The sequence below is a fragment of the Cupressus sempervirens genome, chromosome 6, assembly GCF_028749045.1.
Source record: "Cupressus sempervirens isolate cs-2001-9-10 chromosome 6, ASM2874904v1, whole genome shotgun sequence".
In the NCBI taxonomy this organism is placed as follows: Eukaryota; Viridiplantae; Streptophyta; class Pinopsida; order Cupressales; family Cupressaceae; genus Cupressus; species Cupressus sempervirens.
The window spans coordinates 50,066,860-50,090,689 of NC_143123.1; the positions used below are offsets into that span (position 1 = coordinate 50,066,860).

General features: G+C 36.2%; 1 protein-coding gene across 2 annotated transcripts in view; it reads left to right on the forward strand.

Annotated features, from left to right (window-relative positions):
* Nucleotides 1-23,830, forward strand: part of LOC149551075 (protein ARABIDILLO 1-like) — an 82,000-nt gene that overhangs the window by 25,670 nt on the left and 32,500 nt on the right. For both annotated transcript variants that reach the window (XM_089786657.1, XM_089786658.1), the window contains exons 7-9: nucleotides 3,397-3,491; nucleotides 15,205-15,268; nucleotides 19,313-19,488. In XM_089786657.1, the coding sequence (XP_089642783.1) occupies nucleotides 3,397-3,491; nucleotides 15,205-15,268; nucleotides 19,313-19,488 (335 nt within the window). The remainder of the gene's footprint in view (nucleotides 1-3,396; nucleotides 3,492-15,204; nucleotides 15,269-19,312; nucleotides 19,489-23,830) is intronic.

The following is a 23,830-nucleotide window of genomic DNA, read 5'->3' on the forward strand; positions in this document are numbered from 1 at the left end:
TGTGATAAATTCATTACACAACCACTTTTACAATAAGCCATTCAATACAAGAGAAAGAGGCGCTTCCATACATAACTCTCAATATAATTTATGCTAGATTAGCACAATCCAAGGAGATAAAGGGATGCTATTGCCAAATCCAAATTACATCAAGGAAGTATGCAAGCAAGTCCTCATTCATGCAATGCAAATTTGATTAAAGATGTGTAAAGGTAAATGTGCAGTTGATTTAATTGATTAATGAGAAGTGTAAGATTGGTCTAAGTACAAAATGTAATTAATCAGCCCAGTTAAGATATGAAAATCAGTCTAGACTAAAGGATGAAATGAATGATAAAGTACTTGCCTTGAAATATGTAGAGAAATATGCTTTTTTGATCCAAAAATCATAGTTTCGGGACTATGAAAGAACTTCTAATTGCAGATTTGCAATCACAAAACATAAAACCCAGAAAATGGTACTTTTCTAGGGTCTCAGGAAGACACTGTGTTCCTGGAAGCATTATGACGAAGTCACTGTGTTCTCGAGAGATTATAAGAGCTTTGACCCAACTTCTTCGGAAATGGTTCGATGAATATTTTTTAGACCTGTTGTCGCAATTCGACTATCTTGCTCCGGCACACATAAAATCTTGTTTTTGTTTTGGGTGGATGAGGGCTTGCCTTGGTCAAGCCCTAGAGTGAGGAATCAACCTTGAAACTGAAATGTAAATATGTAAAGGAAAGCAAGACAATTGTAAGTATTCACTTTACTTGTAGAAACCCTTGTTAATAAGGATTTGCGATACTTGTATGTTGAACTTGCAATAAAGGATGTAGGAAATCTCTACAAATGCAATGGAACCACCAAAACCACATTGCAGAGCAATGGATGTAAATGTGCATCAATGAAGAAGATAACGAATGGCTCAATGTAGATCTCGTCTCTTGATGAGCAACAAAATGCTAGATCTTGAAGAGGAAATGCTCCCAAAGGATTCTTGAATCCTTGAATGCATTAAAATGCTTGAAGGAAATTTGCTTGAATGCTTGAGCTTGCACGTGAGATTGCTATAGTAATTGTAGATAGCTTGTGGATGTGAAAATTAGGTTGCCTAGGCTTCCTTTATACTAAATTTTGAGCACCAAAACAAAGCAAGCCCATGGAATCACTTGATTATCAAATTTAAAACCTCGAGACAAAATTGGCCTTGAGACCCAAAATACCCAAGGAAGAAGTTGACATGGTCGACGTATTCTCGGAATAGGTCGACCGGGTTGACATGTTCCTAGAATAGGTCGACCTGGGTCAAAATGTTCCATGGACGGCCCACAAGGAGCTAACCTTGAGGTTTTAGGTACCGCATTTGAGAAAGTGAAAGATATAAGGTAGAACAAGAGAATGAGGTGATTGGGCACGAATCCATCCATGGTAAATAAGGTCGCTAAAGGAAGGGAGCTAAAAGATCTTGAACGGGTGCGTCCTTTTTAAGATGGTACATGTTCTTGCAATATTCTCATTATATCTCCATGAAGGAACCATGGTTGAAAAATTGTTAGTGTGGTAGAAGAGGGGTTTGGAGCTTCGAGAGACAAGTGCAAGCACTATAAGAGGAGCTGATAATCGGGCAAGAAATGAAAGTGAGGATGAATCTAAAGAAGGATGGTTTAAAGAAGAGAAAAAAAGCCAAGAAAGTTTGACGAGGCGAAGTTTTCGAGGGCTCTTTCCACAATTGGAAAGAGACCAAAAATTGAAGTGCCCACATTTTTGAGAAATCTTAATCTAGAAGAGTTGATTGATTGGTTATCAGTGTCACAATTCCAGTTTGGGTACCATATGTTTTGGTGCATATACTTGTTTGGTGTGGGTGGGAGTCGAGATTTAGTGAGAATCCACAAAGAATTTTGACATTATTTCAGAATACCTTCATAGTAATGACACTACTTTGAATCCCTTGGTTGGGCAGCCATCATCTGAGTTCTGCATTCAAATTTTGAAGAAAAGGTTTGAATGGCGTGCCTGGGCTGGCATCACAGTTTGGGGTAACAATCAAGGAGAAGAATAATGTTGTAACTTGTGATCACCTTAGGGAGGCAATGCTTGAAATTAGATAGAATGTTTCAGTTTCCTCCTATTCCATTAGCTTGACTCTACAATTTTGGTATCAATCAATCATATATTAATACTTAACTTATTTAAAAATATGTCAATACAGACATACTCACTTTTTGTTTGACAGACAAATACACGCCCACGCCCACGCCCACGCCCACACCCACACGCACACCCACACCCACACCCACACCCACGCACACACCCACACACATGCGCACAAATGGGTAAATTATATCAACAAATCAATAGAATATCTATGTGTGTGCATTTGCATCTATGAATATGTATGTATATGTACATATATCTATATATGCTCATAGGCACACATAATGAGTATCTATCCAGCCATCGGAAACTTAAATAAACTAAGTTCCTCCTTGGTAAGATTCAGGTTTCTGATGGCTGGACAGACTTTTCACACACACATACATATTTTATTTGTATTTCTATAAATCATTATTAGATATAATTTTAAATTTTACTATGTCCATAAATTATTAATTGAAGAAAAGCCTTTTATATGTAATTTCTATACATTTTTGTATGGATGAACTCAATACAAACCCAACACCCCAAATTTCTGGCAGAACATGTGAACCAAACTGGTGAATCAGTAGCCGAACGTGTCAAAGGACTGGAAACTTAGTTTATTCTGCTGGATTTCTAATGGATTTCTTTCATTATTAATCTATATATTTTGAGCTGTTTAAAAAAACGCAAATGTCATCTCATGGAATTTGCAAGCTTTTGAGTAAAAAAAGTTCCCATGGCATTTTCTTCTTTAGAGCTTTATATGTTAATGAGGACATAAATTAGCTTAGTGGTTCAACCTTCACATGTTTTAAGTAAATGCTTTTCTTGACTTCTTCTATTCAGCTTGTATATTATTATTGTCTTGATCAATGGCAACTCCCAACAGCACAAATATAATAAGATTAGGTGTTCTCTTGCACTTTTGTAAGACTTTGTGTGAGAGGAGATGGTTCTAGATGTTTTTTCGTGATTATTTTGAAGCTGAATTTTTCTTACAGCGTCAATCTTTCTGTTCACACACCTCTGTACCTTGTCTGCTTCTCTTGCAGACATGTATATGTTCTAGTGTAAAATAGGACAGGTACAGATTGATCAACTTGTCCTGTGCATTTTGGAGCCTAGTTTAGACTGTTTTCTGTAGAGAGCATTCTATATTTGTTATTTGTACTTGCATTCAATCATTACCATTTTAAGAGTACATTTGTTATTTATGATATGTTAAACTCCACAATCCTGTTTTTGCTGATTTATTATTTCACATTTTGTAGGTTGCTCTTGCACAAAACTGTGCTACTGCATCTCAAGGTCTTCAGGAAAGGGCAGCAGGTGCATTATGGGGTTTGTCGGTATCTGAAGCTAATAGGTATATTTTGACATCTTAAAATAATCTCTTTCCTGTGATAATGCTTGTCTACTGGAGTTTTCTCCTAGATTTTTGGTGGCATATTGCAATATCTATTATAATGTGTAGTATGAAGACAACTGCTACGTATTTATATAAATACTCAAGATATGCTTTTAATTTAATTATAAAAAAAAATATTAGAGTAATATCTTATAATATCATTATTTTTCCTTATTTAATGGTCAATATTGTAGATTGTATAGATTAGAAACTTTCTAATTCACCAATTGTTTGCCTCTTTGTAATCAATAAATGATCGCTTTGATAATTCATTAATTCATTCAATGTTTTACCAATTACTTCGTAATATGGTATTAGAGCCAAAATTCAAATTTGGTTTTTTTTAAAAGCAAATTTCAGATGTAAATTTTCTAAGATTTTTGCAACGTTTTCATTTTCATCTTTTTTGGGTGGAATCCTTTCTCTTGGTTTCTGATGATGGTGTTTTTCTCTTTATTTTTTGCACAAGACAAGATTTTTTAATGTCATCAATGTCATTTTTCCTCTGTTTGTGACTCAGTTTGTAAGGGGTTTTGTTGCATGCACCTCCAATCATTATGGTTATTTTTCGACAATCATTCTGGTCATTTCTGCTAAAAACGACAAAAAATTCCAGCTTCAAAGTCTGATTCGACGTTTCGGATCAGCTAGGTTTTCGTTTCTGAATCATTTATGATATTTTATCTGAATTTCTAATCTTCTTCATACTCAAGTAGGGTTTTTTCATCACCTATGATCTGTGATTCTCCATTTCCTGCCATTGTTGGAGAGGTTGCAGACAACAGACAAGGTTTTCTTCAAAATCCTTTCTTGTTTTAGTCAGAGTCAAGTTTTGTATATATATCACTTTTGGGTTTTAGGCAAAGATTTATGGGTCTTTGACCAAACTTTATCAAAATCTGCCTCAGGATTTGTGCTAGATGCATTATGTCTTTCTTGAAGTCTGTACTTGAATCTGCCTTTGTGCATTGGATCTATGCCTCAGGTTCCCCACTATATTTGTTGTCTTTTTAAATTTTATCATTTTTGGTGCCTTGGAAAACATGCAGATGGTGTTTTTCAACAATATAATATTGGAAGGCAATCAAGGATTCAATGACAAAAATACAACACATGGAAGCAAAGGATGATGACTATTTTCGAGTATCGTCAACTTGATGAACATGTTTGAGGCACATAGTCTAATCCTATTGGAGCTGGACAAGGTTAGGATAAGTTTGACAAGTGTAATTGAGAAGTGGTCATGCTTAGGAAGTATTTTGTTACTGATGATCTGGACTATATTGAAGGATCTCCATGAGACATACAATAAGAGCCATGTGTTCTATTTGAAAAGCAGCTATTTTCTATCATGATGGATAAGTGTATGCCCTTACAAGAGCATCTGACAAAGATTAAGGACATCAAAGATCAGCTTGAGGTCATTGGTTGACAAATGGAGAAAGAGGATATGGTAGTCATAACTTAATAGAATCACTCAACAGTACTGTAACTAATGTTAACTTTAATGAATGATGCGAAACTAACATTGATGGCTATAAATGGATTACTAGATTCATGGGAAACATTCGCCCAAGGAGTAAGTACTAGAGAGTCTTCCTCACTTCAATAGGCTTAAGGGAGATTGCTTTCAGGAAGAATCTATAAAACTAATGAAACGAGGAAAATTGAAAATGAAAGATGAAGAACTTCATGTTCTTAATACAAATTCCTATAAATGCAAGAAGAAGCATTTCAAGAAGAAAAGGGGTAATCAATAGAATGACAAACCTAAGAAAGATCTATCCAAAATAAAATGCTTCAAATGTGAAAAGTTTGGACACTACAGATCTAATTACTCTAAGATTTCTAAACAAGTGAATTGTACAAATATTACTAGGGAAGAAGATAACTATGATCTTGAGAATCGAGTCTTGTATTCTGCACTATCAAATGAAGTCTCAAGTAAAACATGGGAGATTGATAGTGGATCATTTCGTCACATTACAGGGTACAAAGAAGCACTAGACTCTATATTAGAAAAGGTTAGTGGTGAAGTCACCATCGGTGATAATTTAGCACATTCCGTCAAAGGAATTGGAAATTGCACTTTGAAACTAAAGTCGGGTAGTTCTCTTCTTCTCAAAGGAGTACTCTATGTACTAGGAATAAAAATGAATCTAATTTCGGTTACAACACTTGAAGATGATGGACATAATGTTGCATTCATGGATGGTGAAGTCATAACCTGGGCTAAGGACTCCTCAATTAAGAAAACAAAATTGATTGGTCAAAGAAAAGGGTATTTGTATGAATCAAATTCAGAACCTAGTCGACCTATTCAAGCCTTAATTCATGAAGTTGCGGATATAAATGAAATATGACACAGAAGGTTAGGACATCGAAATTTTAAAACTTTGTCAACTATGGAGAAGATGGTTACTGGTTTACCTAAACTGAATAAAGATCACTCAAGCATATGCAAAGGATGCGCTTTGGGTAATAACACCAAAAGTCCATTTCATTATAGCACTAGAAAAACTAACAATGTTTTGAAATTAATCCACTCAGATTTATGTGGACCTATGTCTGTTCCTTCTCTTAGAGGATTCTGGTACTATATACTTTTTATAGATGACTTCTCTAGAAAACTTGGATTTACTTCTTAAAATGCAAAGAATCAGAAGAAATCCTGATGAGATTTAAACAATTTAAAACCTTAATTGATAACTTATTAGGACATAAAATTAAAACTCTTAGGACTGATAATGGGGGGAATATACCTCAGATTTGTTTAAAAGGTTTTGTAAAGAAACATGAATTAAGAGGGAGTATACCGTTCCTTATAACCTGCAACAAAACAGGGTAGCAGAAAGGAAGTATAGAACAATCATAGAAGCTGCAAGAGCTATGATATTTGATCAAAATCTAGAATATTATCTTTAGGCAGAAGCATCTTGTACTACTGTCTATATTCAAAATAGGAGTCCTCACTCCTACCTTAGAGATAAAACTCTTGAAAAAGTTTTTACTAAGGTTAAACTCAATATAAGTCATCTTAGGATTTTTGGGTGCCCAATATATATACATGTTTCAAAAGAAAAGAGAACTAAGTTAGAACCCTCCGAGAGGAAAGGTATTTGTGTAGGATATAGTGAAACATCTAAAGCATATAGGATTTTCATACCTGGTTAAAAAAATATTGAACTTAGTAGGGATGTAATTTTTGACGAAGATTTGGCATTCAAAAGAGCCATAAGTTTTGAAGAACCCTCTCATTTACCTAGTTCTGAAAGAAATATTGAATTTGAGTCTTAGAGGAAGAACATTGAAGAAATTGAAGATGAAATTCAAAATCTTAATCTTGGAGAAACTCAAAATTCTAAGAAAAGACTACTTTGGGCCATTAAGACAGTAGAGGAAATACAAGAGTTCACTGCACCATCTGGAACAATCAGAGAAAGCAAAAGACCCAAAAGATTTTCTAGTTATACAACAAACATGAATGATTTGTCTAAATCAGAACCAACCAATGTTTTTGATGCTATTTAACATACAGCTTGGAAGGGTGCTATGACAGAAGAATACTAATCTATTATGAAGAATAATGTTTAGGAAATTGTTCCTAGACCTGAAGGAAAATCTGTTGTTTCTTCCAAGTGGATATTTAAAATAAAGCATGCTGCTGACGGTAGCATTGAAAAATATAAAGCTAGATTTGTAGCCAGGGGATTCTCTGAAAAAGAAGTGATTGATTATGAAGAAACCTTTGCTCTTGTTGCCAGATACACTTTTGTAAGAGTAGTCCTAGCTATTGCAACATCGGAAGGATGGAAAGTACACCAGATGGATGTAAAAACAACATTCCTGAATGGAAAGATTACAGAAGAGGTATATTTGGAGCAACCTGAAGGTTTTAAAACTCATGATCCTAACATTTTTGTTTGCAAGCTCAAGAAAGCTCTCTATGGGCTTAAACAGGCTCCAAGGGTGTGGTATGAAAGAATTGATAAGTATTTCACTGGCTTAGGACTCTCCAAAAATGAAGCCGTTCCAAATCTATATTATAAAAGGGATAAATATGATATTGTAATTTTGATACTGTATGTTGATGATTTACTAATAGCAGGTGATGATTATCTCATAGATCAAGGCAAGAAAGATCTAATCAGAGAATTCAAGATGAAATATTTGGGACTCTTTCATTACTTCGAATTCTGACATCATTATACTTAATCAAGGGAAGTATACATTAGATATCTTGAGGAGATTTGGAATGTGGAACTACAAGTCTATGTCTTCTCTAGTGGAGACTAATCTACATAAACTTAAAAGAAGCAGCAACAAAATCACCTTCCATAGATTCCACCCTCTACAAATAGATGATTGGGACCCTTATGTACTTGGTAAATACAAGACTTGATATTTGCTATGCTGTTAATGCCCTAAGTCAGTTTATGTGTGAGCCAAAAGAGATTCACCTAGTTGAAGTCAAACACATTACGAGATACTTACAAGGCACTCTTAACCTTGGGCTCAAATATGAGAAAGTTGGGTTGGATTTACATGGATTCTCTGACTCAAATTGGGGTGGAAGTGTTAAAGATAGAAAAAGTACTTCAGGATGTTGTTTCAGTTTAGGATCAGCAATGATATCTTGGATATGCAGAAAACAATCTTCAGTAGCACAAAGTTCCATAGAAGCTGAATACATTGTAGCAACGATGGCCTCTCGGGAAGCAGTTTGGCTTAGAAAGTTTCTTGTGGGATTATTTGGTCAAGCCATGAATCCTACGATTATTCATTGTGATAATCAGAGTTCCATCAAGCTTTTGATGAATCCAGTTTTTCATGACACATCCAAGCATATTGAAAATCCTTACCATTATGTAAGAGATATGGTAGACAGGAATACTGTAAAATTGGAATACATTTGCACTGCAGATCAGATAGTAGATATTCTCACTAAACCTCTCTCTAGAGTGAAGATAGATTACTTTAGGAAAAGACTTGATATGGTTGAATTGTAATTCATTTGTATTCTTTAAATTATTAATAAAATAATTTTATTGTCATGCTATTGATTGTTATGGGCTCCACCATTTGTATTCATTATTTTAGAAGTGATTGATCTTTGAGATAATGAATACTTGTATAAAAAGGACATTATGAGAGACGACAATTTATCAAATAATGTGTTGAACAATAGAGAACTACTGTTAGATCTAGGCGAGTTCAAGATCATTTGTGACAAACATTTCTATGCCTATGTATCACAACTTGGATAAAGGAAGAATTTATTCCTCAGACTTTATCCTGTGTTCTTGTAGATCTTAACTCGGGATCAAGTTGTGATATATGATTGCCAGTACCTATTAGTCACAACTTGGATAAATGAAGAATTTAATCATTCTTTAGATTTTATCTTGTGTGTATTGCATTACATGCAATACTGACATCACTAGTATAAGCGATAAGTCATATCACAAGATGGTCATATGACTCAGTATCATGTGTTTCATGATACCACTTGCTCAAAAGATTCAGATAGATATAGAGTATCAATCTATGCTTATTCATCGTAAGTGGTGATGCTAGATATGTTATCTCTCAGTATGATTATCAAGTTAAGAGGGAGTGTTAAATTTCTAATAGTGATATTCATACTGGTCTGAGTGTGCAGACTGCACGTTAATCTTCTCTCCCTGTATACCAATCTAAGGCATTATATGCATTACAATTGGCAAATAGAATGGGCAATCCTTGGCAATTACCTTGTTAAAGCACTAACTATAACTATTTAGTTATGTTAGCTAATACAATAGTTATCTCATTTTAGGCGCCGATTTCTATAAGTGAAGTATGGGCCGACCTAGAGAGGGTCATGTCCCTTTGCCCTTTGGTCATGGCATAAGAGGTGGGTGTGATTGTAGTTTAAGGACACACAATACAATGAAGTCTGCTCCTTAAATCAATTCTGCCCTAAGACAAATTGTAGAAGTTATAAGCATTTCCAGAATCATATTATTTCATTCAAACAAGACTGCAGCAGACCTAAAGGGTACAATATAAGTTCGATTCACTTAAGAATTTGCAGAAACTTTACATTATTAACAGTAAAATATAGATAATCCAAAATTTGCATAGCGCATCATCCCTTCTAAACTATTGATTTCCTGGCAACTCATTACCAACCATCTGCCCTCCCAAAAATGGCCATTTCCTGACCTCAAGTTTTACTTCCCCCACCCCCTGGCAAAAACCTGCTATCTTGAGTACGTCTGATATCGACCAATTAACAGTCGTGACTTTGCTGAGTATAAACAAAATGCTATTACTTATGGTAATTAGAGTACTTTGATCAACAAACAAAAAACTGGACTAAGCATATCCTGCAAGTACTCCAGCAGACACTCCCATCCAACCTCCACTTCTGATCTGCAGTCCTCTTGAAACCCCTTCGCTCTACCTCTCTACAAAAAAAACCATTGATTCAAATTCCTTTGCCTGGAACAACACAATTCATCAGATAATTCACTCCCTCCATTCTTCTGCTAAGCATTTTTCTGCCATCTAGTTGACCTCTGCCATGGCCATGATATTGGCATTAACTTGATATTTGTGGTCAGTTTTCATATATTCATGTCCCAGAATTAAACCCACAATCTGTAGAAACAGAGAATCATGGATTTAAAACACAAACTTCGGCTGCTTCTCTTTAGTTTCACCTCTAAATGCCAATTATCGCTTGGTTGGTGAAACAACAAAGTTTGCATCCATTTGGCCTAAACACCTTCAAACACCCACACTTCTTGAAATGTAGACAATCTAGAAAAATGACTCCATGTCTCCTTTTAAGGTGGGAAATTTGGGATTTTTACTGGCCGCAATAAATGCAAATCCCCTACCTAATGTCACTTCAATTACTGACGTGCCAAGGAATGATGAAAAGCTTATTACGAAGTAATTGGAAAATATTTGTTTGATATTAACAGTGATCGAGAGGTCAATATATACAAAGGAATGCAATAATGTTTCCTTAGGAAACAATCAGAAAGAATAAACTTTCTATTCTAGCTGGTAGAAAACAAACAATTATCTACAGCCTAACTAAATATTAGAAACATTCTAATATTTACAATAAATTACAAATAGATAATTATTAACTAATAATATAAGCTATCTATTATTGTAATACCCTCCCTTAATGGTTAATCTATCCACAACACCAAGCTGTCCTCTGAATTTGACAAACTTATCAAAACCAAGAGGCTTGGTGAGACAGTCTGATCTATTGTAGAAACATATTGCAAGTCTATTGTTCCATCTTCAACCAGCTGTCGTATGTAGTGACAATGAACATTGACATGCTTGGTTCATTCATAGAAGACAGGATTACATGCTAATTTGATAACGCCTTTGTTGGCAAAAAAACAAAGTGGTCGATCTTGTTGGTGGCATCTGCATATACCCAAGCATCCAATGAAGCCAAACAACTTCACAACCTGCCTTAATTGCCCCTCTGTATTCAACCTCTGTGGAGGAGAGAGAAACGACGCGCTGCTTCTTACTGGACCATTTAACAGCATCGGATCCCAAACTAAACACATCCAAAGCCTGCCCAAACTGATTGTCAACATAGCTTTCCCAATCTGAATCTGTGAACCCAGTGAGTCTAGGATTAGAACTCCGAGAGTAAAAAAGTCCATAATTTGTAGTGCCCTTCACATAACGAAGCACACACTTTGTTGCCATCCAATGATCAGTCTTGAGAGTCGTCATAAAGCGTGAGATGTAGTTGATTGCGAAGCTAATATCAGGCCCAGTAGCAGAGAGGTCAATGAGGTTGCCTACTAGTTGCTTGTATGTCGTATCGTCAACTAGAGGAGAATCAAACTTGGCTGATAACTTGAGACCTTTCTCCATGGGTGTAGATGCAGGCTTGCAATCCCGCATACGGAATTTGTCTAACGAAGCCCTAGCATATTTGGACCGAGAGATGAATATACCAGAAGGCTGTTGCCAAACCTAAACACCTAGGCAATAATGCATGAGCCCAAGGTCTCAGTCATATCAAAAGATTGGCATAAACTCTGTTTGATGCCCTAAATTGAAGATGTCGAACTGGCAGTGATGATCAAATCATCCACATAAATAACCTGAAGGATGATGTCACTATTAGTAGTCTTGATGTATAAATATGAGTTCAAAGAGCTCCTCTAAAAGCCTTGATCACTGAGGTACTTATCAATTTTCATGTACCATGCCCGAGGGGCCTGCTTCAAGCCATAGAGAGCTTTCTCTAATCTGAGAACCTGACGTTCTTTACCGACAACATTGAAACTAGGAGGTTGCGTCATGTAGACCTCTTCATAGAGATCATCATTCAGGAAAGCACTCTTGACGTCCATTTGATGGACCTTCCAACCAAACTGTGTTGCATGGCTAGGACTAATCTGATTATGCTCATCTTTGTAGTAGGAGTAAAGGTCACATAATCAATGCTCTGATGCTGTGAAAAGCCCTTTGCAACTAAACGAGTTATGTACTTAACCAAAGTACCATCAGATTTGTATTTGATTTTGTAAGCCCATTTGCAGCCAATGGGTTTCTTCTCTTGTGGAAGATCAGAAAGGACTGAGGTGTTATTCTTCAGTAAGCTCTGGTGTTTAGATGTCATGGTTTGTTCCCACTCTGTAATTCCTTTAGTGTCAGAATATGTTTTAGGTTCAAACACATTGTGAATGTTGACCATGAGAGCAAAGTTAACGGACTTTGTAGGTTTGCTATTTTTTCGAGCAGTTCTCCCATCAATGAGCTCATCATCATGAAAATCAGCAAGTGTCTTAGCCCCCCTCTTAGGCCAGAGAGGAGAATGACCAGCATTAGTATCATGAGATGCTCTACGATCAGGTTCCTCAGTTGAAGAATTTGGATTAAAGTCAGGTGAAGCATCTACAAATTTGGGTGAATATGCAGGAGAAGTTGAAGGTGTTTGTACAGGGATCACTGGTATAATTGGAGCTGTAGGAGCTACTAGAGCCCTCCCATCAGGTGGAACTAATGGAAGTCTAACTCCCAAATCATAAGTCGTCATAGGTTGGTTTGTTGGATCAGGATTAGGAGAAACAGGCATGAATGGTCCTTGTTGCTCATCAAAGACTACATCACGATTGTATAGGAGATGAGATGGCTCAGTGTTAATCAAGCAGTAGGCTTTGTGAAGACTACTGTATCTAGTAAGCATGAGTTTCTGACTCTTGGCATCCAACTTGGTGCGTGACGCATTACGGATCCAAACAAAAGCAAGAGAGCCAAAAACCTTCATGTGACTGATTTTGGGCTTGTGACTTAGACCATGCCTCTTTTGGAGCTTGACCTTTGATAGCCACTGTGGCTGACCGGTTCAAAAGATGAACTTCAGTGTTAATTGCTTCTGCCCTGATCTTCCTCAGAACATGTTTGTGTTTGAGCATGGATCGAGCCATCTCGGTGATTGTTCTATTCCATCGTTCAACTACATTGTTCTGTTGTGGGGTGTGGTTAACTGGCACTTGATGCCATGAGTATCCAAGAAGCCAGAGAACTCATTAGAACAAAATTGCCCCCCCTCCCCAATTGTTTGACCTAAGAGTAATAATAGGTTTCCTAGATTCTTTTTCAACTAAAGGTTTAAACTTATGATATACAATAAATGCATTTGAGATATACAGTAAATGCATCTGATTTATTTTTAAGAAAATATACCCATATTTTTCTACTGAAATCATCAACAAACAACAAAAAATACCTTGACCCAAGAACAGAAGGAGTGGCCATAGGGCTGCAGATATCGGCATGAACAAGCTGAAGTACCTAAGAAGCTTGCCATGAATCGCCACTGGTGAAAGGTGTCCGATGTTGCTTCCCAGCATGGCATGCATCACAGTTTCTAAGCTGCTGAGTTTGAATATCTGGCAAACTAAGGACAAGCTCTTCCCGAGCAAGCTGAGAGAGATAATGCACATTTAAGTGCCCATATCGCTTATGCCAAAGTGTATTAACAAAAGACTGCCGAGCAGCCATAGCTAAGTCTTGAGAATCACCAAAATCAATAAGTTTGAAAAAACCATGATCCTCAAGGCCTACTGCAACACTAGACTGAGTCGCCCTATTAGTGATGGTACACTGATGTGAACTGAAGGTGACATCCAATTGTGGAGAATGTCGCAGCAATTGACTGACTAAGAGTAGATTAAGTTCCATCCCTAGAACATAGTACACATCGAGGAAGATGAGGGTCCTCCCAATAGTCCGCCTTTGCCGACAACGTGTACTCTTCTCTGCCACCAAAAATAGTAGAATCTGAATAAGGTTAGTAGTTAGTGAACTAGTCTTTGCGGTGGGTGAAATGATAGAATATTGTGGCCCTATCTATTATCGTAATAAAGCTTAGGTCTAAGATGTACTTGACAGCATATCATCTCGCTTAAAATCATTGACTCGTATGCATGGGCTTGCAGATATATTGTCATCAAAAGATATTGTCCATTTTGATAAACTATCTACCTTCTCATGGCCTGTTCAGTAATTGTGGGAGATTTTAAAATCCTTCAAAGAATAATTTTTTTTACAAATTGGTAAAATATTTTTATTAATGTTCCACGCCAGGCCTTTCTTCTGTATAAGTACATTTACAATAATCTTTAATCCCCCTCCAAACATATCATTTTGATGCCCAACATCTTCACCATTGAGACACCTTCGAGTGCAGCTTGTGCTTTGGCCATGTTATTTGTTCCATCTTGCAATTTCTTGGCTCCTATAGCAATGATATTGCTGTTTGAGTCTTCTGCCATGTAACCCGACTCTGACAGATTCAGGTTTCCCTTCAACGACCTGTCAAATTTAACCTTGAATCACCTCTCCTCATCTGAACTCCCTTCTCCATTTACTCCTTGGATTTAATGGGACTTGTATTCTTCCATACACAGTGTTGATTAGTGGAAATAACTTTCATTATCATTGATTTAAAAAGAGTGAGATTTCAAAATCTATCTATTCACAGCGGCTGCTTCACCAGACGCTCTTTAGGAAATTTTACCCTTTTAATTTCCATGCCAGGGATACTACCATCTGGCTAACTTGTATAGATTAGCAAAAATTCTGTGAAATGTCACAGTTATTTAAATATGGAAATTAGATATTGGTGGTGTTCTAATTATGGTTGCAATAGTGTACCTGAAGTTGAAGGCATGGAAAAGTGTGTGGATTTTAATTTCCAGTGAAGATCAGTTATGCAAACTAGCTGTTGAGTTATTTGTCTAGATTAAATCCTTATTTCAAGCTTTGAGCTCTTTTGATTTGTTGTCCGACACTTTGTGTAAACTCCTAAACTTGTACGCAAAATCCATTGCTATAAAAGTATTATAATTACAGAAAGCCAAATTGGAAATAATATTCTCTATCAAGGAACTCTATGTATTTCTAACCGGACTATTGCATACGATGTGGTCTACATAGCAAATCTTCAATTTTGTGTGCAGTTATAATTGCAACAGTTAATGCACTTATATGTTTTAGTTTGTATTCAATTTGATGCAATTTGCATTCCATGCTAACTAGTAACCATGCTTTTTGCAGTTTTCTAATACTAAATTTATATTCTCTTTTATTTTATTTTATTTATTTTGGTTTGTTTTGGGTTCTCCAGTATTGCTATTGGACGAGAAGGCGGCATTGCACCACTGATATCATTGGCCCGTTCAGATGTTGAAGTAAGTTTCTTCCAAGTTGACAAGACACTTTATTTGAATTAAAATTTTTATTGCAATGTCAAATAATATGTCTCAGGTATGACCTGCCAACTCTTGGAAGTTCAAGCCTGCCCATCTTTATGTTATCAAGCCATCCAAAGTAAACTAATCATTTCATCATTCATATGCAGTCTGCCTTGTTTATATTCATGTGTAATACAAATGTCAATAATTTTTTAATAAGAAAAAGAAATAACTGTAAAAGGAATAAAAATGTCAAATTTTTACCATTCCATGCCTACCTTCTACTTGATCTATTTAATATTTACCTTAATTTGAGATCATAACTGTGGGAAAGAACTTAATTTGGCTTGCTTTTTAAGATACTACCCATGTTTTTGACCAACCCAGAAGATTTCCAATCAAGTTGTGGGAAGACAAAATGAAAGGAAAGAGGATCAAAATAAATTATAACAATGGCTGTTAATAACTAGAATAAGTTAATGAGATCAGAAAGTGAAATCAGTAAAAAGTAGAGTAAGTTGATGAGTGTTTTGACTCTCTATTGTTGGAGTTTTTTCCATCATTATTGCATTTTCCTATAAACATAGTAGTAATGTGTGTTTTGATACCCTATTGTTGGAGTTTTCTCCTCATTTTTGTGGCATGCATTTGTTTTGATTCTCTGTAATTTAATTCTGCGACAATGCACAACACTTGGTGAAGGTTTTGCAAATGGGGTTGCAAGTAGAGTGGGTTTAACTATGGAGGAAAATTCCGTAGTTAATTGCGCTCATGCTGGGCTTGTATTGGGATGGGTGACTTTCTAGGAAGTCCCGGTGCTTCACTTCTGTGAGGATCACCTAGATCCAATGAATGCTAAGTGTTCCATTTATTCTCATGAGAGATGGATTTGTGTGAACCACTACTTATGAAATGTGGGTCAATGAGTCTGACTCAAAAACTACACAATTGAATCTTGATAGCAATATCGCAATTTGACTTGCTGTGGGAAATATCTCCTACTTATCAATTGACAAGCTTTAGGCTCTTTCCAATGAATGGTTCATTATGCACAACACTTGCTGAAGGTTTTGAAAATGGGGTTGCAAGCAGAGTGGGTTTAACCATGGTGGAAAACTCCGTGGTTAAGCACATTCGTGTTGGAGTAGTATTGGGATGGGTGACCTCCTAGGAAGTCCCAATGCTTCAGCCCTGTGAGCATCACCTAGATCCAATAAGTGCTAAGTTTTCCATTCATTTTTATAAGAGATGGGTTCGTGCGAATCACTATGCATGAAATATGGGTCAATGAGTTTGACTCAAAAATTACACAGTTGAATCCTGATAGCAATATCACAATTTGACTTGCTGTGGAAAATATCTAGGTACAGCTCATTTAATTTTTCCTAAGATATAATGATATTTGACAAGCAGCAAAACATAGCTTTCTCTAGTTTAAGGATGAAAAAGTTCTGAATAAAGGAAGTTAAAGCGAGAGTTATTAAATATATAAATCTCAAGCAAGGAGGCATAATATGGACATAAATTTATGCCCTGCAAGGAATAAACTGAAAAGAAACTTGAAGCTCCTGAAGATCTAGCAGGAGACTTTGATTTGAGACTTGTACTGCAACATGCCTGCAACAAGGCTTGGATGTGTTAAAGATTGGTAGCTGCAGGAGCTATCAGCTATACCTGTGATGGTTGTGTCATTTGTTTGCTGGCTGAAAGTCTTCATTCTTTTCAGTCTGGTCTTTATATTTGAGGTACTCACAGGATGATCGGAGAGTCATTGGAAAGCCAGTTGTGTGCATGGCTGTTGGCCTTGTCCTGCATGGCTTTTGGTAAGCCAAGAGTTTTCCTTCATGATCGGTCACCTACATGAAGACTCACAGTAGTCACATGACCCCTTGCTGCATAAATCTTGGTAATTGAGGAGGCACATGTACACGGCTGTTGAGTCAGACATGTCAGTTATTGTGTCACTGTTTAGGTATATTCAAGAGTCACATCTTTTGGGTGATCATTAAATACATGGAGAGTCTTCAACTCAAGCTTATGTAACAACACTTAATTGATAACTGCCATCGTCACGTGTTGCAGCAGTCAGAATTCAAGAGGTCCTTCAATCTTGTACATTGGCATTCACAAAATGGCTTTATCCTCTAGTGGTACACAATTCTGGAATGTGTTCCCATTCATTTTTGGTGGCCTGATATTAGTGACTGATTATTATCGTGAATTTCATTTTTCAGGGTGGTGTTTTCTTGTAGTGTTGGATTCTCAGCTCTATGTATTCCTTGGCATTGAGCGAGTGTGGCTGGTATGTCAAGGCATTGTATATGGTGTTGCTCATTCTGTGTCTAAAGTGGATGAGTTTCTTAGTGCCTAACATGAATGACTATCAGTATATGCAGCCTGCATGCATAGTGCTGAGCCTAGGGTGAGTTCAGTTTAGCATCATTATTCTGCGTGAGACAATAATTTCATTCATAAAGGGGTGTGTATTCTAGTATTTGTGTGAATTGTAGTTGAACTCATTCATTTTTTATAAAGTGATATTGTTAGTGGCTGGGTTTTTCCCTCGAGGAGGGTTGTTACAGGGTATCTTTGGTCTTATTGTGTTTTCTTATAGCTGCTATTTACTTTTATGTTATTCTGGTAAAACCCTCAACAGGATGCACAGAATCAACAACATTGTAGTCTCTCACCATGATAGGACCTAGCAGAAGCTGAATGCATACCCGAGAATGTCTCCTAACCTGTGTAGCAGAGAGAATACTAGTATTGGGCTAAAATAAATAAAAGAGATAAAAAAACTATTGTATCGAGTTACACCTTAAGCATACGAGGTTATTGTTGGCATTTAAGCCCCCACTAGAGTTTAATAAGATTGTCACAGGGGTTGAAACATAGTGCATATCATTTAGGAACATATCAGTTGACATATTATACAACACTATTTAAAAGTGCCCTAAAGAGTAGGCCACCTCAGTCCACATTAAGGCATTTTTTTCTTTTGTTTTCTTGGCAAGTTTACATCGGGATTTAACTATGTAGTTTTCGAGTCAAACTCATTGACCAATGTTTCATGAGGCCAACTTCATAACACCAAATTTACGCAATAATATTTTGCCGAGGGAACGGTTATGAGGGAGTTGCATCACTCATCTTTTTGGTAATTGGAATAGACTGTTGCTGATGGAAATTACTGATTTTTTAAAACTCTTTATAGGAGGTTATGCTTTGAACCCAAGTGTAATATAACTAGCGAAGGGATATGTTCTAGGGACATTATCCCTTGAATAGTTACATAACAAGGGCTTACACCTTTTTGTATGTGTAGCCCTATTCATATGCTATGTATATCTATATCTGTATCCACATATATATCTTTTTATATATCATTGTTGTATTCTTATTTCATAGCTGATGTTTGTAGATTTATTTTTCGTAATATTGATATGTAAATCTCGTGCATATTTTCCTGACTTATCTTGTCTACCTCACACCTTCAATATAAGTTTTTTTGTTCACTGCTTAGTAGCATTTTGATCGTTTTTATTAACATGTTCAATCATGGCAGTTGTCCATTATTTTTTGATACCTATTAAATCCTGCTTTGTTGTGACAATATTCTAGATCTTGTCATTAAGATCACATTGAAAATTAGCCATCTCACAACTGTAGTTTATTTAGACATAATAACATTTAAAACTCCTAGATGTAATAACAAATACATTACATAGCCTACTCTGCCAAAAGGAAGGAAAAAATATTTTTGCTTAACGTCCACTGCTGACCAAATTAATATAGTTAGACTCAAACTTTGCAATTCACCATAGCTCATGAGGAGTCCTGGAAGGAACTCAAAAACTGGCATATAGTTTCTTAAAATAAAACTAGCGAACAATCAAACTAAATAACACTTCTGTAGTAACTGGTTCTGGTAAATGACATGGCAGAGGCATTTTGGACCTTGTTCATCATACTATCTTATAGATACTTATTATATGGACAGGAATTTGTAACGACTCTTGATGATGCGTTTTCTGATCTCAGGATGTACACGAGACTGCTGCTGGTGCACTATGGAATTTAGCATTTAATCCTGGTAATGCTTGGCGAATTGTTGAAGAGGGAGGAGTTCCTGCTCTTGTACACCTTTGTTCATCTTCTGGCTCAAAAATGGCACGCTTTATGGCTGCATTAGCACTTGCATATATGTTCGATGGAAGGTACAATAATGCTCAATTATTTTTCGCTTCTTAGGAATGCTCTTGTACAGAATGAAGCTACCAAAAACTATTTAATAACTTACAAGAAAAGCTATATATAGTGACATTTGCGTGTCTTTAATCAAAGCTGCAGAGCTCTATATAGCGATATCTTGCCTTTAATCAATCGCTGCAAGCTAGTTCTGGATTGCTGGTTTCATGATCATCAATTTTTGAGACTGAATAGTGAAAAATAGAATGGAAAGTTGTTGGAATAAGTATATGTAAGATATAATAATAATCCTTTGTAGTAAAGTCAATCTTGAAAAATTGGGAGGGGGGAAAAATCAGCAAGAATTATAACAGATATCATGATGTTTTCAAAATTTAATTGGCTCTAAATTTAAGATAACATACATCTATTTTTTAAAGAAAAGTTTAATATATTATTATTTTAGATTACAGATTTTTATATTAATATGATACCTATAAATTTATTATAATTTCAATTCAGTGTTTGATAAACTTGTTTTGAATTATCATTACTGAATTCATATCTAAGTATCATTTAGTTTTTAATGTTCAATTGAGGCTTGAGGAATATTCTTTTATTCATTTAGTTTTCTTAACCTTTTGTTTTCCTTGGTGGCGCTGTTTTTCCTTTTTGGATAATACCTTTATAATTGTTGTAAGGAGACTTTCATTCCTCAATTAATTACAAAATATCTTGGTAAGCAATCTCGTTTTTATAATAATATGGTATTAGACACATTTTCAAAAAAATGTCGAGATGAGTGAATGCCTGAGATCTATGACCTATTTTAGTGACAACCCATGCATATGACACCAAAGTACCGAATGGATTTTGTATCATACAATACAACATCATATGGAATTAGTTTGTTTTTACATCTGAAAAAGGTGATCTTTGTTTGTGTAAATTGTGGAATTTTGTTTTGCAAAGCTCTTGAATTTCTTTTTCTTGAGAGCTTTGGGAGTCCTACCATTGTTCACGTAGATGTTTACAAACCAATGAATATGACACACTGGTGTCAGGTACTTTCTTTTGTTTGCTGATGATTTAAGTGGGAAAATTTAGGCGTTTTTCTTGAAGTCAAATTTTATCAAATGTCAGAAGTTAAAATTATTTGTAGAGAAAGAGTTGGGATACTCTTAGATTTGACAATAGAGGTGAGTTCTATTCAAACTTTTGTGCTGAACATGGTATCAAATGATAATACACAATTTAATGTCCCCCTTTTGGGATGAACTTGGATCTTGCCTATAAATCACAAATTCAACTGAAATAAGGACTATAACAAAGTAATCGACTTAAATCTTTGTTTAGGTTCTCCAACCATGGTAGATAGTGTTTGAAATAATTCATAAGGTTATTCATTTCTATTAGAGTCAGGGATTCAACAATAAATATAAATACATACACATATATGTCCACTTATATATACTGTGCAACTTGTTGATCATAGAAATTAAGCACCAAGGGCTTTGTTTTACTAAATCAACCATAGTAGGGTTTGGAGAGGAAAGCCATAAAGGGTGCTTGGTGATTGTTCAACCCAATAAGTCCAAGACCACACAATGTCTCGCCAAGATAACTCATCCCTTGGGCCACAAGCGATAGGAGCATTCCTTGATCATTTTACCCCTTGGGGTGGCTAGGGATAAGAGATTGTTCAACCGAGTCAAGCCCAAGAGCATGGAGCATATAACAAGACAACTATCCCGTTAGCCCCCAAGTCGCAGGAACCTCCACCTTGATGACTCCATCCCTTGGGAGTGCCTACTTAATTTGGGGGAACCCATATCGACCACTTCTCCCTAATGTATTTCCCTCCATTCTTGTATGATTGATTGTGGTAATTAAGAATACATAACTATTTAATTAAAGAAGCATAATCAAGTTTATTAACATCTTGATGAGAGATATTTAAAGAGTGCACACACATATATGACAGTAGTCATCTAGAGTGTATACACTAAGCATACATATGAACTAAGTTGCCACTTCTGATTTGGGTACGGATTCTGGTTCGAGATGCGTTCAATTTTTTGGAGGTTGGGTTTGGATTCGTTTTGGGTTCGTCTGTGCAATAGTGTATATATATATATATATATATATATATATATATATATATGCAGCAAATAAGTTATACACCACTATGCTAATATTAGAGCAACATAGTGACTTTGGATTCATTTTGGGGTTTGTCTGTCCAATTTGAGCACCCATTGATAGTGACAGTAAAGGGGAGTAGGAGTTGCTTGAGATATCTCCATGTCTGAAAGGATCCTTCAAAGCCAAATTGCCTCACAAGATGCCTTAACCATTCCTCGATACTCAGCTTCTGTCGAGGAAAGATACACTGCTTGCTTCTTCTTGCTAGCACCCTTCTCATGAAATTAGAAGTGACCTTCACATAAAGTAGCACACGCTTTTCTGCTACCCAGTGATCAGCCATGGGGGTTGTCGTGAAGCATGAAATGACTTCACTGCAAAACTGAGATAAGGAATAGTAGTAGTAAGGTAGATGAGATTGCCCACCAATTGCCTGAATGTTGATCCGTTTACCACTGGTGAATATGATTTGATTGTCAGCTTTAGCCCTTTCTCCATAGTTGTGGATGCAGGTTTGCAATTGTTAAAGTAAAGCGATCAGATTAGAGATGGAGAATTTTAATTTTAATTTCTTCTTTCAATAGATAGTGACAAAATTACTTTTTAATTTGGTCTTCCTTCAAACTTAGTGAATGCACTTTTGCAGAGTTACATGGGAGAACAGGGCTGCCAATTTTGTAAGTATTTTGGTTGCTTGAAGGTAAACACAATATATGTATTGATTATTGCTGTACTTGTAATGGCACTGATGTATTGTCTGTGATTCTCAGAATAATATTCAATATATATCCTCCATAGGGACATGTCTCACATAGAGACATGTCTCTTCATGAACATTGTTCTTTTAGGGACATGTCCTTACGTGAGACATGACCTATCATTTGCTGGTGCCGTTTCATAACACAACATATAATGCAATATGATCTATCTCCTAATCACCACCGGTTATGACGATTCCACCAAGGAAACACACACATCCTTTTTATAATTCGATACTCATCATCAGTTGCAAAGTATCTTGTTTGATTTACTTCTCATATGTTAATGTTGTAGCTTTGGTCATATTGAATTGACCTAGAGATTATACCTACAAACCCTCATATATCTACTTATATATATTAATCAGAATTATTATTACATTTGCAGAATTCGATCATATAAAATTAACATGGTATCAGAGCCAGTTAGGGAGGAGATGTGTGATTCCCTACAAATTGATAGATGATGCAACATTGCTATAACCCTGAATTGGGTGTTGCATTTGGAAATCATTATCAGGTCATGGTTGTGACAGTTTCAACACCGTTCCAGGTCCATTCATTGTCAATGATCTATACTTGAACACCATTTGTCAAGAACGGTTTAATACTGGGTGATTAATTAAGAGGGTTTGATCTGCAAATTAAACAGACTGCTGAAGCTTGGACACTTTGTCATCTGAGTTGGTCACCATTGTTTACCTTACCTGTGGTGCAGTTGATCCAAGTCTTGGACAACATTATAAACCCTAGCAGTATCTGAATTAAATCGCCTAGTTTAGCGACCATTACAAGTGCATTTTACAATGGTTGGTGCTTGGTCGGACCTTTGTTTTGGATGCTACTGTTTGAGGGGTAGAAATTGATGTCTCTGATTTGGCATTTTGTCTTGCCATCTCATCACATGCCCGCGTTTAAGATTTGGGAAGAAACAACCTTAATAAGAAAGGAGGCACCCATGTGGAGCATCTTGTTGTTGCAGGTGTATAGGACACCTAGGATCTGATTGAAGTCGTTTCATGTGATAATAAAAGCTCACTCAACTCGCCAGTGATGTGACTATCAGCGGGTGCACTCTAAAAACTAATTGTGGTCTACTTATTTGGAGGTAGAAGCCCGGACTTTAAAATTCCAGCACGCGAGCAAAGATTGTGGGAGAAAAGAGTTTGAAATATGATTATTGTTGGTGAGACGACTCACAAGAAGAGAACTTAAAATCCTTTACATTAATTGACGATTCAAATCAGGCATAAGGTGGGAGTTCTTAATCACTCTCCAAAGCACACCACATGAATAAGTCAGAGTTTTGAATTGATTATGAAATCAGAGAAGAATGTTTAGTTGGGCGAATACCAAAGCATGCCACTTGAATATAGTAAGACCAAATTTAATGGCTCTCGATCATACAGTCCAGATATACCCAAAAACAAGCTCTCGTGGATATCGGGACTCCCAATCTTATTATGGT